Genomic DNA, 19911 nt, shown 5'->3' on the forward strand with positions numbered 1-19911 from the left:
ACCATTTGTTTTTTTGATTGAGGATCCGCCGAAGCATGCTCTTGTCGGCTTACACCGATTCGGGGTCTCATAGGCCTTTGCGATGGAAGTCTAACATCGACTATACCTCGGGGGAAGTTGGCCCAGTAACTCACTGCTAAGGGCCCTCCACTTAAATCGCTAGCATTACGGGGATTCGAACTTTGACCGCATCGAAGTAGGGGAGAACGAATACCAGCGCGGCTGCCCACGGATGGGTACCATTCTTTTGTAGTTCGCAATTTAACAATTTTTGTAATAATTTATTGACTTTTAAATTGCTTAACTTACCAATATTTCGTATTTACATACTCTTTTATGGAGCTACCAATCTGTATTAGAGCGATTTATTAAGTTTTTTCATTTTAAATTATCAACTAGTTTTTGCATATTACTCGACTGAGTTACCAACTGTTAATTCTTTTTTGTTTTCCAACTCTTATATTGCATAACGAATTTTATTCATCTTAGTTAACAATCTTGTACATCTGATTTTTTTTAAGAGATCAACAACCTATACTAGTATGACTTGTCAAGTTTTCTTCCATTAAATGACGGTCTACTATTGGATTAGCAATCCTATTTCAGTTATGTACTGGCATTTATTCGATTTTTACTGTTTACAATATTTTATATATGTTTGTTCCATCGCCTTAAAATTACCAACCTGGTTTAGAAATCAATAATCTTGATTAGTTTGAATTACAACCTTTATTTTGATGAAGTTGCCGACTATTTTAGGGTTGTTAAATCTCATTACAGTTACTTGTCAAGTGTATTTTTCTATAAATTACTAACTTTTATTATCTTTTGTTATTCTTCATTAACCTTTTAGTTATGCCTCAATTTACCAAGTATTATTTCCATTTATAATTATGAATAGGGTTTTCATTACCAACTCTATTTGAGTCAGTTACTGGTATTTGTCTAGTTTTTCTTTTTTTAAATTTACCAACTATTTAATTAGGTTACTTGATTATGAATAAAGTTGGTATCATCAAGTTTAAGTGGGTAAATTTAAGGCGCCGATAAGAAAGTTAGGTACAAGTTTCGTAAATAATAAAACAAGTTATCTTTTGGGGTGGCGCTAATTCCACACCTTAAATGGCTTAATTAACATTGGGTAAGAACATTTTACTAGATGAAAAATAAGAAGCTCACATCTTTGATTTTGGCGTTGCTAAGGTTCTAGAACCTTATTCATCCAATGGGACTTCCTTTGCTGGCACCTTTGACATGCGGCTCTAGGTAAGTTGTTTCTTCATTTAAAACCATAAATTAATTAGAATTACCAAGAATTAGGCCAAACAAAGATAGCATTAACAAGAAGCAATATTTTTATTGTTTTTCCTCTTTAGAGCTTTTATACATGATGGAGATAAAGGATAAATGTGATGTTCATAGCATTGGAGTGGTGACATTGGTCATTCAAGCGACTTTCATTGTAAAGATGGCATTTTCGTGCCTAAGTGCAATACCAGAGCATCATAAGTGTCTCAAGACATATCAGCACGTGGTTTGATGCAAATGAGTGCGTTGGAGGACACCAAATTGGAAGAATTAGTCGGTCCTGGGTGCTTCCCTTGTTAATATTTTCGTCTTTCTGTTGTAACTTATGTAGCAAGTTCTTTCTTTGGTTTCTCTTAAGCATGATTTGCACTATTTTGCTTAAAGTTCCCTTGAATGTATGTGATTTTGTATAAAACTTTTGTCTCTTGCACATTTGCAGAACTTATAGAGAAATACTCGCTCTTTTAAAATAAAACCGGATTTTGCATGTATTAAATACACGCTATTATACTTAGGTAAAAATACTTCAATTTTAGGTGTGTTTGTTTTGCCAAAAACAATTTTAGGGAAAACGTTTTCCTCATTTTCCAGTGTTTGGTTCATTGAAGAAAATGAGTCAACGGAAAATGTTTTCCTTCCAAAGCTTAAATTCAGGAAAATGATTTCCCCTTTAAAAGAATCGGAAAACGTTTTCCAAAATGTTTTAAGGTCCCCGTTTAATGAAAAATTTAGTATTAAAAAAAATTTCTAACTAAAAATTTTGAATTTGTTATTATTACATCTTTTCTTTTCTTTTCTTTCTCTGCCAATGTAAACCTAACTCCTCCTTCCCTCTCTCCTTCTCTTTCGCCCCCTTTTGTCACCACCGCCTCCTCCAACCTTAGCCCCTCCTGTGCTCCTGTTGGCTTCGCTCCCTCCTCTTCCTCTTTATCGGCGTCTTCTACACCTTCATTCTCCAATGGATTTGGCTCCATGCCGGTGACTTCAGGGCCAATGCTCTTTAGTACACTATTGTTGGTCGCATTCGGAGGATTGTTGCCCTTTGGAATGGCTCAGCCCGCGAGCTCTGGTTCGTCACCGTTCTTGTCGAGTTCCCCTTTGCCATTGTTTGCCTCGTTGGGGAGCTTTGTTGCTTCTCTATTCTATGCGCTTGCGCCTTCTTCCAGTGCGAGCCCAGGTTTGTCCTTGTTTGCGATGCGTGCGCCTGCGCCTCGGGCATGGTCAAGGCTTGCTGGCTTGTGCCTGTGCTTGGAGCTTGGCTGAGCTTCGGTGGATGGAATCGTTGTAGAGGGAGGTGAGGTCGTCGAAGATAGCGATGATGGTGGTGGACAGGAGAAAGTAGGGGTGAGCATGATTTGGGTTGGGCTAGTCCACCTCCTAATCTTAGGATCAATTTGCACAGAGTTGGTCCTCAATTTTTGGGACCGAGGATCAACCCCATTAAGCTTGGGATTGAGGACCAAATCGACCCAATGGGTTCGGTCCGGTTCCAGGGTCAACCCGGGACTAATCGATAAATTTTTATTTCATTTTTTGTACTCCTTAAAAAAGCGATTAAGGACTGAATTGACCCAATGAGTTCGGTTTGGTTTCAAGGTCAACCTAGGATCGATTAATAATTTTTTATTTCATTTTTTGTACTCTTTTAAAAAGTGATTGAGAACCGAACTGACCCAATGGGTTCGGTCCGATTTTAGGGTCAACCCAAGACCAACTAATAATTTTTTATTTTAACTTTTGTACTCCTTAAAATGGCAACCGAGAACCATACCGATCTAATGGGTTCGATAATGAGCAAGGTTAGTTAAGAAAAGCAAGTGGTGAGGATCAAGTGGGGTGAGCATCAAACATAATTAGCATTGAATGTCGAGCGGGAAGTAACAAGCCAAGCGAGCATCGAGCGGCAAGCAGCACGAGTGACCCAAAGCGAGCGAGGCGAGTGTCAAGTGGTGATCGGAGAAGTTGTTTCTTTCGATTTTGGCAAATTGAAAATGCAAATAAGATAGAAGATAACGAATACTAGAGGATGATGTCATAAGAAGCTATGATGCCATGAGGACTCTTCACAAAAACATTTTCCTCCTTTGTAAATTATTACTATTGATACTGTAAAAGACATTAAAAATCTAAGTTATTGAAGAATAATGTAAAATTACTTGAACTCATCATTAAAGGGATGTTTAATATTGTTGACACTGTTTATTTTAAGGTTTTCTCTATATAAAAAAATTATAAGTAATATAAATATATAGTTAGGATTGATTCGGGTTAGACTGATATGGAACTCCTAGGACCGAGAACTAACTTGCACAATGTTGGTCAAGGAATTCTAGGACTAATGACCAACCCAATCTCCCTAGGAGCTGGACTAGGACCAGCAGGGTTAGGCCGGTCCAAGGTCGGTCTAGGGTTGACCCTAAACCGATGCTCACCCCTAGGAGGAAGGGGCGATGGGTTAGGTGGAGAGGCGGTTGGGAGAGAAGGAAAACGAGGAAAAAATGAAAAATAAATATTTATTTAAAAAAATTATTTGAGAGAAAGCATTTTCCAATGAGGTCCAAACAGAAAAGAACGTTTTCAATGATATATACCAAATAAAAGAAAACTAATCGTATTCCTAAAAAGTATTTTTCAAGAAAATATTTTCCTTAATCATTGAGTTTTCCATGAAACAAATGCACCCTTATACTTATGCAATGTCTTTTCTTTTGTCAATTAACAACAAAACATATCGAGAATAATAATTCACGTTCGCTAAAAAATTATTTTTTTCTTATGAAAAAAATAAATGTAATATTCTTGTGATTCTTGTTAAATAACATGAATTTGTAATAACATTCAACTATTAGATATGACATTCCCATAGAATCTTTCACCTTGAATAGTCCCATGATCACATGTAAGCTTTTCGTCTTTCTATATAATGCGATTGGTGTATCATTTTACGATTCTATTATAGCAATGTCAAATTTTTTGACAACTCTTAAGAAAAATGATAATACATATGTATCTGTATTGCAAATTATATATTTTTCATCCCAAAAATTACCGATAGAGGTTCCTTCTAGTGGGATTTTTCTTATTACTTGTCTCTATACGTTTCGCAGCATGAGTTCATGTACGACAATCCAACCATTTCGATTGGCTCGTTTCATATAACTCAAGTACGACCAAACATTCCTCTCTCGTGCAAAGTTTGTTTTCTTTTTTTTGGGAAAAGATTCTCGCGTAAAGGTTGTCGTGCTTAATTTTAGGATCCTCCCTAATCTTGGTGGCTTTTATAAAGCACCTGGCATTTTCCTAGAGCATCCTTTGGGTTCCACTCAGTAGCTTTGAACCTTTGACGCACCTAACCCTCCACAAAAGTTGTGGCCATTGAGCAATCGTTTTCAGAATCCGAAGTGCCTTACGAGACTCGGCACATAAAAATATAGCAATAAGAATAAAGCAAATGGACACCCATTTCTTTCAAAATGCACTGGATGCTATTCCTCAAACACCAAACTACAATCAGATCACCACTTACTCTAGTCTAGAAGGAAATAATCAGAATAATTTAGAATAATTTGGAGGGAAAATGGTAGGTCTTCGAAAAGGAAGATCGTAGTGTCGATTGAGGGAGAGAGGGTTCATGGTCTTTTGGGGAGGTATAATTTGGTCTCTCGATTAGTTCGGAAGTAAAAGGATGCAAAGCTTTGAAGTGCATGTCAAAGGTGAGGATGTACTTTGATTGTTTTTTTCCCTTCATAATGTGAAATTTCTGGAACAAACGACATTCGAGATCAAATCCATCAAGAAGAATTTATAAAAAGGCTTGAACTGCTCTAGTGAAGTTTATCTCATATTTGTGTGTCTATATGAAAGTGCAAATAGGGTTTTTCATGGTGGGCCAGGTCAAAAGGGGGGATAGGCGTTTTTAGGGAAAAAAATGTTGGTTTGGTTTACATAGGTACTATATGTTAAAGTGACGGTAGGCGCAATTAGAGTCATGTAACAAGATCAAGCTGCACATTATAGTTTCGGAAAGTGTAGAATGCAAAATGAAATACACGTTAAAAGTGATTATGCCTTGAAAGTTTCCTCACAAACAATGAGGTCGATTAAATCTTCTTCGATTGGAGGTAATGCACTTGAACAACCATGCTTCTTTGGTCATTGATATTGGTAGAATCTACTATAGAGTTTCCCTTTTGAACAATCAGAGTTTCACTTTGAGTTTTCCAATAGATGAGCCGAAAACGTATGCTTAGAGAAAAAAGCGCACTTCAACCAGAAGATTATGGATGATTGTTAGGGAAAAAAAAAGCACAGGTCAAAATTGGTGAATGAATATTTATGGAGACAAATGGAAAGTGCTTAATTGAGTAAAATAAAAATGGCATCGAAAGTTTTCCCAACTCTAATTTTTTTTTTTTTCACTTTTTATTTCACCTGCGTGATTCCTGTGTGGAACGAGATTAATGATCATGGTGGTGACCCGAAGATAGGTGACACCTTACCGAGATACCTGGTACAACTACAATCCAATTTTCCTATTTCAAACAGTATACTTCTTTTGAAATATGATATTTTGGACAATATCTTAAAGATAATGTTTACTCCAAGCCATTCCAATACCCGTGTGAAAAAGATAGTGGCACGTTCGAGTTGCCAACAGGACACAATTAAACCCATCTCCGAGGGATCAATAACATAAAAGTAATGTGTTCCATTTTCCAAAAAGAAGAATGAATTATTTTTCTGTTGTTGATAGATGTGTCAAAATGGATTATATGGATGGGTTAGAGACTTTTGAAAACCTAACTAGAACGACATCCAAAAAGTGAGTATGATTTAAATGAGTCAGAACTTGTGACTTATTTTTGACCAATTTAAAATATCAAGTGGATTAGAATAGAACCAATTTCCAAGTTTCCAATCCAAGTCTAACACACTTTTTCCCTCTTTAACTTTATAAAAATGTTTTCTATAAAAATTGAAATTATAATTATTTTTATATTTCATTTCTTTTTTTCATTTTTTTTTTTTCCTTCCTCCTTCCTTATTTGGTGGTCGACATGGTGACGGTTGGTGATGGACCAGGCAAGGCTTGAGCTCGCCGTTGGCCTCACGCGAGCTCGGCTGATGCTTGGCAAGGCTCGATAGATCCAACGAGGTTGAACTTGCTGACCTTTGGTGAGGCTCGATCTCGCCGATGACTAGCGAGGCTTGAGCCTCGCCAATCTGGGCGAGCTCGTGGCTGGTTGCCAATTGTTGTTGTGGCCAATAAAGAAGAAAAAGAAAAAGAAATTATATTTTTAAAAAAAAAATAATTAAAATTATATTTTTAAAAAAAAAAAAATTAAAATTATATTTTTAAAAATAAAAAATAAAATTTTGATTTAAAAAAAAAAAATTAAAATTTTGATTTTCTAGAAAATAATTTTAAAAAAATTATAAAAATGTCCATTGAATTTGTATTTCATAAAAGTGTTTTAACAATATCATTTTTTAAAATATCATAAAAATAAGTTTTCTTAGGTTTAGTTAAAGATTTTTCACGTTGCAATTTTTTAGTTGCTTATTAATATGTTCACTTCATACAAGAGAATCATGTGCATGGTCTAATTATTTATAAATATTTCAATTTATATATTTTTTAAACATTTTTTATTTTATTTCCTATTTTTAAATTTTTAAATTTTCTTTTTTATTTAATTTAATATTTCAATCCAATTAGCATATAGCTTAAAGTGGGCGTGTGATTTTCTTAGAATATCAATGGGTTTTAACAATACAAGTCAGGTTGGATATAGGTCGGTATGAATAATTGCATTTACAATATATGAATATGAGTCAAAACAAGTTAAATGAGTTAAATGAGTTAAATATGGATTGACCCATTTTCGACTTGAGAAAACTCAAGTCTCTTCTAAAGTTTTCACTCGATGATATCATCTTGTAAACTACATACCTCCAGAACTTGGAACGTCTGATATATCAATAATTAACATTGTTGGAAATAACCTCAGTATCTCAATTTCTAGACTACTTAGGGAGTCTTCGAAGCTTTAGTTTGTGAATTTCAGCAAAAATAATATTGATGGAAGTATTCCCATTGAGATCAGCAATCTTCAATCTTTCCAACTTCTCAATTTGAGCTATAATTTGCTTATGGGAGAAATACCTAGACAACTTGGGCTATTACCATAACAACCTCAGTTTCGGGCCATGAGAATTGGGTTTTCTTGATGAACTAAATCCAAGAGCCATCATTAGGATAGTTCACTCACTTGCTTAAGTGTCCCTAGAAGTTTAGGAACATCATTACTCTTAGACAAGTCACATGCCTAAAAGAAAGAAGGGGGGAGAACAACTTGAAGAACAAGTTGTCTTGTAGATAAGCTTCCCCATTAAGTCATTTGGAAGTTAGTCAATAAATGCAAGAGATGACTCATGAACTTATGTGTCCATAAGGATTTAGAACCATCATTTCCCTAAAGTAAGCCTTGGGAGTGAATCAATTATTACAAGATGAGTCACACCCCCAAGGGGAACTCCTTGAAGATTAAGTTGTCTTGAAGACCAAGGTTAGACTTAATTATCTTTGGAAGCTAGTCATTCCATGAACCACGGTGAATCACAAGTTTATGTGTCCTTCTAGGCTTAAGTTATAATGGCACTAATATAAGACTTGGAAGATAAGTTTTACCCAAGAGCAAAGAGAGGGGTTACATGCCTATTTGAAGGGCAAAGAGATCAAATACCAAGTTGTCTTGAAGATCAAGATTGGTCTTAAATATTTTTGGAAGCTACTTATTTAATGCCATTTAATGCACTTTGATGAATCCTAAGCTTATATTTTTATCTAGCCTTAGGCCATCGTGATTCTAATTTGAGACTTGGGAGTTAAGTTTCGCCAAGCTTAGATAACTTAGTGACATATTGTCTCATTTTCATGTTTAACTTATTCTTTAGAAGGGGACAAAATAGAACACTCTAAAAGACTTGGCTTACCTTGGAGAGCAAGTTAGGGACAAGATCAAATCCAAACCTTATAATGGCACAAATCTAAGCATTAAATGGGGGAGGGTGAGTCATGCACTTACATGTCACCTAATGGACATGGCCATCATTAGAGTTATATTAAGACTCCAAGGAAGATTTTAGAGAGGCTAAGCTTGGAGAACAAGTTTTGTTTAGGCATGTGATGAATATCTTAGCCTAATGATTACACTAAATCTAAGCATTAAATGAAAGGGGTGAGATGTATGCTCGAGTGTCCTCTAATAGAATAGGTCATTAGTACACGTAAACTAAGCCTTGGAGAGTGGGTTAGCCATTTCATTATTACGAATGTCATCCTAAAAGTCTAGTCTTGCCACCTCTTCCTCCATAGCCTTGCCACCTTCTCAACCTAGGTTTGCCACCTAGAGAAATCCTATTGATCTAATTAGAAGGGTAAGGATAAGAGGCTTGCCTATAAATAGAGATACCCCTCCTCATTTCCTCACCATTCACACAATTCCTCTCCCTCTTTCTCACATCTTCACCCTCACCACTAACCCTCACTCTCTCTCGGCCGCCCACTCTCTCCGCTCGTGCTCTCTCGAGGTCGTGCCGCTTTTTGCTTGACTCTTGCCGCGCTACTTGCCCACATGTCACCATCCTTGAACTGTAGTAAGCATAATTCATAACCCTTGGCTAGAGCGATATGTTAAATTGTTGAGTTTAGTCATATAATTATCCATTGTTTACATGTTGCGGGTCCATTTGTATGGTTTGCTCATGTGTTAGTTGATTCATGCTTGAGACACAAAAAAGTCTCACTTGGTCTTGAACTGGTGCTAAGATGTGACAGACAAAGTCTCACTTGGCCATGGATCAATATTGAGATGTATCGATCCAAGCCTCATTTGGTGAAGGGTCAACATCTAGACGGGTTGGTTTGAGCCATACATCCTAAGTCATGCCTGGTATATTATGTAGTTGCGGTATTGTAATATATGACTTGCATTTGTATGAGCATGCCCTTGGGTCTTGTATGTGTGATTTAAGACATAAGATAATAAATCGGTTTATGTGACACATCATATGTAATCACTAAATGAAAGAAGAAGACTATCGTCCAATAGCGCTGGTGGTGATGTCTCATTCGAAAGAACATGATACCCTAATTGAGTCAGAATGCTTGAGTTGAGCTTGGATGCCTTGGGTGAACTAGCACCAGGATACCTTGATTGAGCCGAGATGCTATGGTTGAACCAGGATATCTAGATTGAAATTAGATGCCTTGGTTAAGCCAAGATATATGTTAATGAATCTTTTATGCATGTCGGTTTGTTTATTACTATGTGACTTATTATGTTTATAGATAAATCGAAGGTAAGTATGCATGAAAGTTATGTCAAAGGGACACACATACGTAGTCGAGATGAAGCAGTAATATTACTATCAATCTATGATTGATATTGTAATATGAGTACTATACATGCTAGATTTGATGATGACATGTCATCCTAGTAGAAGATTAAGGGTTTTTATTTACCGAGTTGGACTCACTCCTTGTTTTTTAGACTTGTAGGCATGGAAGCCGCAACCAATTTTGGAAGCTGTAGTCATGCTAGAGGAGATGGGAATTCCCTTGACCTACACAGATATATAAAGATGATGTGAAAAGGAGAGGCCTGTAGAAAGGGTTTGTAAAATATACTAATGTAATATAAGTAGTGTGTTTGTAAAGTGTTTTTTCCTAGCTAATTGTTGTTGTGTACAAGTGCTTGATATATGTATGCTTCTGCATGCTCGTAAAAAAAAGATTAAAGAAATGGGATGGTGACGCACTTGGGATGTCGCAACAATAACTCCATGACCTAGAGTCGGGTCGTTACAATTACATAGATTGAAAATACTCAAATCTCTCAAACAATTAGCTCTCGAGTTTAATTGTGTCGACCTTTGATGACATGATAAGCTTGACATCCATTGACATATTGTATAATGAGTTAGACTATCATTTATCAAACATTCTAGCCTTTTGTAATGTTACAATTGAAGTTGTGAGGGGGAACAAATGTTTGTGTGGAGTTATTGCTAGTCTTAACCCCTGTATAGGAAAAATGTTGAAAGGCAAGAACAAAAGCAAAAAGTTGCCACTAATTTTGATTCCTACTTTTTTTTTTTCACAACATTTTGATTCCTACTTTAGGTTACCTACTTTCTTAGCTTTTTGTTGTGGGAATTTTAAGTATTGTATGTTGAAGAGTAAGGAAAGTGGAGGCTACTTCGATTTGATGGAAGCAATGGAAACCTATGGGTAATATTAAGCTTTGACAGAAGAATGGTGTATGAAAGCATTATAGAAGCCACAGAGGAGTTTGATGCCAAATATTGCATTGGTGTGGAAGGAGATGGGAGTGTTTACAAGCTCTAGTTGCAAACAGGTGAGACTGTTGTGGTAAAGAAATTTAACTAAGTAGTGGAAGTCCAAATTGCTGGTTGAAAAGCATTTGAAAGGGAGATTCATTATCTAATGGAAGCTTGGCCTCGAAATATTGTCAAGCTATATGGCGTTTGCTCAAGTTCTCGATATTCATTTTTGGTGTATGAGTTCTTGCAATTTGGCAACTTGAAGGATGTATTGAACAATGAAGCAAGGATAATAGCATTCCACTAGAATAAGAGAGATTGTTAAATGTATGGCTTATGCTTTGTCTTACATGCACCATGAATGCTCTCCTGTGATAATTTGGCGAGACGTATCAAGCAAGAACAATTTAGTGGATGAAAAATACGAAGCTCATATCTTTAATTTTGGCAAGGCTAAGGTTCTACAACCTTGTTCATCCAATTGGACTTCCTTTGCAGGCACCTTTGGATATGCAGCTCTAGGTTAGTCGGTTTCTTCAATAATAAATAATCAATTGAATATTATTAATAATATTTTTGCCAACAAAAGATAGCATCAATAAGAAATAGAAAAAATATTGTTGGTTCCTCTCTATAGAGCTCGCATACACGATGAAGATGAAGAAGTGTGATGTTTAAGCTTTGGAGGGTGACGTTGGAAATAATCATAGGGAGACATCTGGACGATCTCATATCATCACTGGCATCCTCATCTTCATCATCATCAAGCAAATCACCAACTTCACGTTGGCTACTAAAACAAGTCTTAGATTAAAGAATTCCATTCCCAAAAGGTGATGTACTAGGGAAAGTGGGCCTTCATTGTGAAGATGGCATTTTCGTGCTTAAGTGCAAAACCAGAGCATCATCCAAGTATGCAACAAGTGTCTCGAGGGATATTGGCACATAGTTCGATCATGATAGACGCATCGGAGGACATAAAATTGGAAGAGCTATTTGATCCCGGGTGCTTCCCTTATCGATATTATGGTCTTTCTGTTGCAGCTTGTGTAGCAAGTTATCTTTTTCTTTTTCTTTTTTTTTCTCATACAAGCATTAGATGTACTATTTCACTTAACTTCTTTCTTTAATATAAAATACACATAAGTATGCCATTTTCAATAAAATTTCCGTCTCCTGCAGATTTGCTAAACTTACGAAAAATTCTTGATCTTTCAAAGTGAACGGGGTTATACACGTACAAAAGACATGATGTATTATATTTAGGTAAAACTACCTTGTTTGTAAACTTATTTTATACCTTTTATTTAGTCAATTAACGATATAACATGTTGAGAATCATTTATTGAAACGATCCTATCTTTTTATCTTTGTGAAAACAAATGTAATATATTGTTATTTCTCATTACATAACATAAATTAGTAATAAAGTTCAACCATTAGATATGAATTTGTATGAAATCTTATTCTTGTATTAGTCCCATTATAGCATGTAAGTAATTCTCGTTTATAGATAACGCAATCGAGGTAACATCATGATAGCATCGTTTTATGATTTTATCATGACAACCCGAATCCTTTTGACATACTTATAAGAGAAAAACGATGATATATACATATCGGTACCCTGAATTATATAATTTCTGTCTCGCATGTTATTGACTGAGGTTCCATCTAGCAGAGTTTCGTAACTGTAACTCGATTACGACATAACGTTCTGTGCTCGCGCAAAGGTTCTTGTGCTTAATTTCATGATCCTCCCTTATCTTGGTAGAGGCTTTTGCAAAGCACCATGCATTTTCCCCAGACCATCCTTTATGTTCCACTTAATAGCTTTCGGACACACCTAACCAATTTATCTTGTGTAAAACGAGTCCTCAGAGGCACAGTTAGTATTTCACCTACTATTTGTTCGTCAAAAAGAGCTCTAAGCAAAGAGAGACTTGACAGGGCATTATGCTCACATCAATGGAGAATTACTTACCCTGAGGCAGACTGCACTGCACTCCCAGCAATAGGCTCGGATCACTGTCCTATCCTGATATCTCTGGATCAACCAAAAAGAAGAAAGCGAAAGCAGTTCAGATATGAAGCTTATTGGTCTGATGAAACAGAAAGCAAAAACATTATCACAGATACCTGGAATGACCCTGCTGCACAGGACCTTAATATGGTGGAAAAATTGCAGCAAGTACAACAGAGGTTAATGCAGTGGAGCAAGAGCAAATTCGGCCATGCAAAGAAGAGAATCACCCTGCTCAAAGGAGAACTCTAGAACCTGATGAACAGTAAACAAGCACATGAAGAGACAGCTCGGGAGAAAGAAATAACTAAAGAAATCGACCAACTATGGAGACAAGAAGAGATGTATTGGGGCATGCGATCGAGATTAAGTTGGATTAAGTGGGGCGACAAAAACACTCGTTTCTTTCATGCAACGACAATTCAGAGGAGATGTAGAAATCAGATAAGAACGCTGAAAAATGAGAGTGGTGAATGGGTAAGAGGGGAACAGCAGGTACGGGGATGACGAACAGTTTTTCAAAACTTATACACATCGGTGGGAGACCGTAATCGGCAACCTATCTTACAACACATCCCTACTTTAGTGGATGACCAGATGAACCGTACCTTAATGGAGAATTTCACTGAGGAGGAAGTTACCATAGCTATGCAGCATCTTGGAGCTTTTAGGGCACCCGATCCTGATGGGTTCCACGGAATATTTTATAGAGAACATTGGCCAGTTGTCTCCAAAGACATCCATCAAGCACTGCAGCTCTTATTCACCACAGGCCATCTAGATCCTGCACTAAACAGAACACAAATCACACTGATACCCAAAGTCCCACAGCCAGAAAAACTAGAGCAATATCGCCCTATCAGTCTCTGCAACTTCCTATACAAAATAATCTCTAAAGTCCTTACAACAGACTCAAACCTATCCTACCCCATATCATCGCAGAGGAACAGAGCGCTTTTGTGGGAGGCGAGGAGATTCAGGACAACATATTGATAGTACAGAAGTGCTCCACAGACTCCGAACTAGCAACGGGAGGAAGAAATTTCAAGCGAGTCTTAAACCGGACATGCAAAAGGCTTATGATCGCATCGAGTGGGATTTTCTTAAGGCATGCCTAACAAAAATGGGCTTCTGTGACAAATGGATAACATGGATAATGCAATGTGTGAGCACAGTATCCTTCAGCATAAACCTCAATGGAGAACCGTTACCTTTTTTCAAACCTACCCGCGGCCTACGCCAAGGAGACCCACTCTCACCTTACCTTTTCATCATCGTAGCCAATGTGTTGTCAATTCTGATGAAGAAAGCTATGCAGGAGGGTACGCTCACTGGGATCAGACTGAACTGTCAATGCCCTACTCTGTCCCATCTGCTATTTGCAGATGATTCAATCTTTTTCCTGCATGGAACAGTTATGGAATGTCAAAACCTTGCTGACATACTTAATCAGTACAGCTTTGCTTCAGGCCAGGCAATTAACCTCAACAAATCAGGCATCTACTTTAGTAAAGGATGTCCTACAGATCTAAGAAGAAATATGGCATCTGCTCTTAGGGTTCCAGAAATCGCAAAGACAGGGAAATATCTGGGCATACCTTTAGACTAGGGACACTCCAAGAAGGACATGTTCGCTTGGATCCTAGCTCGGGTAAACTCCAGGTTGAGCAGCTGGAAGGAAAAACTGTTATCAAAAGCTGGAAAGGAAATTCTCATAAAAGCAGTAGTACAAGCTATCCCTCAGTACGTGATGTCTATATTTAAAATTTCTATATCAATATGTAAAGCAATAGAGAAGAAGGTTGCATCTTTTTGGTGGAAAAGCAACGAGAAAAAGACTGCAATCCACTGGAAGAAGTGGGATTTGTTGAAAACAGGGAAAGGTGAAGGGGGATTGGGATTTAAAGATCTACAGACTGTTAATAAAGCACTGCTAGCAAAGCAGATGTGACGCATAATTCAAAATCCAGACTCTTTGTTAACCAGATTATGGAAAGGGCTATATTACTCACAGGGAGATTTCTGGACTGCAGGCAGAGGGTCAAGGCCTTCGTGGGGATGGCAGAGTATCATCATGGCAAGGGACTCGGTTGCTCCTCAGGTCATGCATAGGATCGGCAATGGCAAAAACACTCCAATTAGAACAGTGAGATGGCTAAAGAGTGGTATAATAGAAGGCCCAAAGATCACAACATGAACCAGAAAAAGTCGCAGAACTCATATATCCGCACACAGGTACATGGAATGAACCCTTAATACATTCTATGTTCGATGAAAGGAGAGTGCAGGAAATTCTAGCCACACCCATTGGCTTACCCGACGAGAATGACAAGCTGGTATGGATGCACACAAAAATAGGAGAGTACTCAGTAAAGAGTGGCTATTTCATGTTTAGGAAAGTCTCTGTTATCACACAGGACAATCAAGCAACATCATCTTACCGGGCGGGTCCCAATCTATGGAAAAATATATGGCAGTCCACAATCCCACCCGTAACAAGAATTTTTTCTCGGAATGCATGTAACAATGCCCTAGCTACAAAGGAAAACTTGCACCACCGCAAAATCGTACCTTCTCCCTTGTGTCCTCTCGCAAAAAAAAGAAGCTGAAACGCCGGAGCACACCTTTTTCTCTCGCCCATGGACTGTAAAGGTCCGGAGTTCGGCCCCCTTGCATATCTGATTCCCAGTCGGCCTTTCCCGATTTGAAGAATGGATTCGCGACATACAAATGATCTTCAAGTAACCTCGGGTAAATTCAACCTAATTGCTGAGGTATTATGGAACATCTCGGAAGGAACGAAATCGATTCATATTCAATCGCAGATTCCGAGACCAAAGTCAATCATAGCCAGAGAGCGAAGCATTTCTGTAAAAGCTATAGATCCGCAAATGGCGAAAAGAACAACAAGAAGAAAACCGAACACTTATCTGACTCTTGGCTTCCACCTCCTCCAGGAACGATTCGTATTGATGTGGATGCAGCTTTCGACCCGAGGATCGGAAAGGAACACAGCAAACACCGATACGACGTAACCTCCCACCGAGATGACGAGACAGACTCGACATCGCGCGGCCATAGCATGTGTATGCAAAGATCACCGAGGCCTCATTGTCGATGGTTTCGCGAAGCTAGTCGCTGCGACTTCGGCTCTCCAGGCAGAGACGATCGCGATCGTCGAAACCTTAAATTTCATCGAGACCCGGAACTTTCTCTCTCCTCAAGTACACTCTGACTGCTTATCTCTTGTGCACGCTTTGAAGACTTCAATAGAGTTGAGTTGGGAACTGAATCCGACCGTGAGCCGGGCCCAGGCAAAATTACTTCACCTTCCGGGCCTGACGTTGGCCCACTGTAGCAGAAACTTAAACCGCCCCGCGGATTGGATCGCGAAGGCATGCCGAAACAACTCTCTACCCCAGACCGGATTTATAATCCCCCGTTTTTATTTGATCTACTATGCTCGATGCTCGAGTGTTTTGTTTCATCATATGAAGTAGTAAATAAAATGATGATGGTTTACAGATCAAAAAAAAAAAAAAAAATTCTCCATCCCACTTATCCTCCTCACATCAAATTAGCAGGCTACTATAATTGGATCGCTTAAGTTAAGCTGGCCCTCCAGTAGTGCCTCTCTTGAGTAATCTATCTTCACGAATTCTGATAATTTCTGATTTTCAACTGACCACATAATTGATTTCTCTATCAGTTCTCTGTCTATCGAAATGCTCTGCCAACCTTAGGAGGGGCCACACCCCTTGTCATCTTGCCAAAAGGATCCATCAGGAAAATAAATTCCTTTTATAACTTGGCTCCATAAGATTCTTAGTTACGTGCTAATTTCCATGCTTGTTTGCGAGCATAACTTTATTGAAGGATATCAAGTCCTTGAAGCCCATTCCTCCTTTTTTCTGATTTTAAACATCTTTCATCTTTTCCAATGACGGCTGGATCTCGATTCACTATTTTTTCACTAGGTATCTAGCAACCTTCTTTTCCTTCCACCCCTCTTGTTTGATATTTACTCTTGCTAATGTCCATGCATATGTTTATTTCTTGAAAGCACCCTAACGATTTTGATTGGCTCAGTTCATGTAACTTGAGTACCACAAACATTCTGTTCTCACGCGAAGGTTCTTATGCTTAATTTCATTATCCTCCCTTACCCTAGCAAAGCTCCTGTAAAGCACCATGCATTTTCCCAGAGCATCCTTTGAGTTCCACTCAATAGCTTTTGGACTCACCTAACCCCCAACCCCCCACAACAGACGCCGAAGTATTTTCAGATTTGGATTTCAAAATTGGCAACTTAAAGACAAGGACCGAAGAAATTGACCTCAAAAGCATTTGCTTTTTTCTTCTTTTCCCTTTTATTCTTATAGTATTTTCCTATGAAAAAAACTAATAATTTCCTCATCTCAACGTCTTGTTGGGGCGGTACGATTTTCAACAAAACCGTGGAAAGTTCACGTAATTATTAAAATACTAAAGTGGAGCAATCGCTTTCGGAATCCGAAGTGCTCCACATGTCACAGCACATGAGCAAAGCAATAGAAATAAAGCCATTTGGACACACCCCATTTTCTTTATGATCACCACGATAGTCCACTTTCTTTAATCACTAAAAATTACAACAACCCCACACTTACTCTATAAGTCTAGAAGATTAAAATTATAAAAGTTTAGATCGCTAACGTGCCGATCGCAACGGTACCCGACAAAAGACGCGTTTCTGTCGTACAATCTAGGCCTCGGACTCTGTAACCGTAGACATTACTCCACCGTGTTTATGGATAAAATATTTGGCACTGGAGAAGTAGGACGAAAATGAAAGTGATCATCCGCTGCACGCTGAAAAAAAAAATTATAAGCGAAATCGGTCGGATATTTGAAAGCCCTTTGGATCTCGTATTATTTGTTGGATTGTGCTAGCTAGGAAGATACCGTTTTTCAAATTTGTATTACTAATTTAATTTGGTGATAATATTATCTAGGAGACCGGTCTTGACTTTGCATAACGACTATTTTCGTGAAGTATTGGGTTTGATGCCTGACAGGGTGTTTCCCTCTTTTTAGGGCTTTGGGTTCCAACTGCTTCCATGTGCTTTTGAATTAAATTTCGAGCCAAGATGATGTTGTACAGTCACATTATTGGCAACATAAAATCAATGTGGCTTGTTAAGAACAGAGCCTACTTGGGCAGGTTAATAAAAATAACTCTACAGATATTGGAGCGCACGGGAGTTAAAATTTTTTATAAAAAAACTGATCATGAATAATGAGTAGAGTGTTGAAATATCATAAATCACTTAACGATAGAATTCGTATATTTTTTATATATGTATGGTTTTCCTCCATTTATTCATTTTTGTTATTGGACTTTTGATATATCTATGGTGGCGCCGATATTGGTGCCAATGACAACTATGAAAGCACGCAATTGAACTGTTATAGTTTGATCTTTTCCATTCCATGAAGGGATGGAATCAAGCTATGTAAAATCAGCTAGAAGAACGCGATGCGAACGATAAAATTGTAGCGCAACACCAACCTGCAATGCAACGTGCACAACGTGATCGGCAACAAGGCTTCTCGAGCATGATAATGGACGAGGAGTTGAGCACTGATCAAAGCGACTCTCAAACAACCTAAGAACTATAACGTATCATCCGCCGTCCACCAACCCAGCAGACACACCGAGCGTTCGACGAAATGCACAAACGGACGCCGGGAACGTTTTCACGCTGTCACCACTTGTAGCGTTACACTCCACGACGTCGGAAACCCATTCTGACTTTCGTCACGCCAGCGTCGCCCACATGATACGGACAGTCAAGGCAGGGCCATCCCGGCGGACAAAGGCAAGGCGTCATGGCTGGAAAACTGGGTTCCAGACAGGCAGATGTCCCTCTGCTTCATTCGAACGGTGCCGCTGTCGCAAGCCTTTTCGCGCACGCAACGCCACCCGTCCCCTCCCAGCAATTCGCGCCTTCCGCGTGGGTGGAATTAGGTTCGGAGGACCGCCGCCCACCGTCCATTCCACAGCCCCCGTGCGCCCAGCTAATACGCGGCTCCAACTCCATCGCGGTGGGCTGAAAAACAAAAAACTCCGAACCCGCCTTGAATTTCCCATCGAGTTGTCGCCCAATAATTAGCCCATCTGCCACCACGTGGTCAAGCCCGCAACGTCTTCCCCGAAATTTCCCACGCTCGGTCCCTCTACTTACGTGTTATTCTGCCCGTGCCTCCTTTAAGGTTCGTGCGCAGCTTCTAATGAGGCGCGATCCGACGTCATTCGAGGACCATCCATAAGGTGATTCGACTTGATTTCAACCCATGCTGAAGTCACACTATGAGTCCGACTTTCGCTATATTTGACTTACTGCATATTTGGCTGTCGCAACCGAGACTAGATTAGCCGGATATTTCAGGAGCTCCGAAAACGCTTGACCTTGTAACTTTGACGTGCCGCGTGTCCTAAATTGAAATGAAATTTCCAAACCGCGCGGGTCACGAAGAAAAAGAAGATAATGGAGGGACCGGAATGAAAATACACAGAAAACGGCAAAGGGTCAGGTGGACTTCTCCTCAGCTTCCGGTCTCTCTCTAGAACTGACTCACCAAAATCCGTACTCTCTCTCTGTCTCTCTCTCTCTATATATTTTTGAACTCCAGTTCAGTTGCTGTCTACCCTACTACGCCCCGATCATCTCTCTCTCTCTCTCTCTACTTTCTCTCTCTACGCGCGCAGCTGCAACACGACTCGGCGAGCGACAGAACTACTGCGACCGATGGCCAGCTCGAGCTTCGCGTGCCTCTTGCTCTTCGCCCTCCTGGCCTCCTCCGCCCTCGCTCAGTCCCCGGCGCCTTCCCCGTCGAAGTCCCCCGCCGCCGCCCCGACCAAGTCCCCGCCGTCGGCCGCCCCGGCCCCGTCCCCGGTGGCGACCCCACCGTCCCCCACGCCGGCCCCCACGCCCTCCCACGTCTCCACGCCGGCCCCTGCCCCCGCGCCCTCGACCCCGAAGGTCCCGTCTCCGTCCCCGTCCTCCGGCGCGTCCCCTGGCGCGTCCCCGCCGGCTCCTCCGGCCTCTGGGCCCGGAGGGGCTACCCCGCCTGCCCCTGCTGCCTCCACGCCGGGCACGCCTAGCAACAACGGCCCGGCCTCTCTGGACAGAGTCGCGATCGCCGGATCCATGGCCGCCGCGGTGGTGGCCGGCGCGCTGTTGATGTAG

The 19911-nt window shown here is 39.7% G+C and overlaps 1 protein-coding gene across 1 annotated transcript; it reads left to right on the plus strand.

Moving 5' to 3' along the window:
* The first annotated feature begins 19470 nt into the window (after positions 1-19470).
* On the plus strand, positions 19471-19911 carry LOC108954977 (classical arabinogalactan protein 10). The gene has a single exon (XM_018861761.2). It carries the CDS (start codon positions 19471-19473, stop codon positions 19909-19911), a length of 441 nt encoding a protein of 146 aa, XP_018717306.2.

Source organism: Eucalyptus grandis, chromosome 11, assembly GCF_016545825.1.
Source record: "Eucalyptus grandis isolate ANBG69807.140 chromosome 11, ASM1654582v1, whole genome shotgun sequence".
Classification (NCBI taxonomy): Eukaryota; Viridiplantae; Streptophyta; class Magnoliopsida; order Myrtales; family Myrtaceae; genus Eucalyptus; species Eucalyptus grandis.

What these genes read in the sequence shown, in the direction of transcription:
- LOC108954977 (XM_018861761.2), top strand. Translation starts at nt 19,471, where the DNA reads ATGGCCAGCTCGAGCTTCGCGTGCCTCTTGCTCTTCGCCCTCCTGGCC.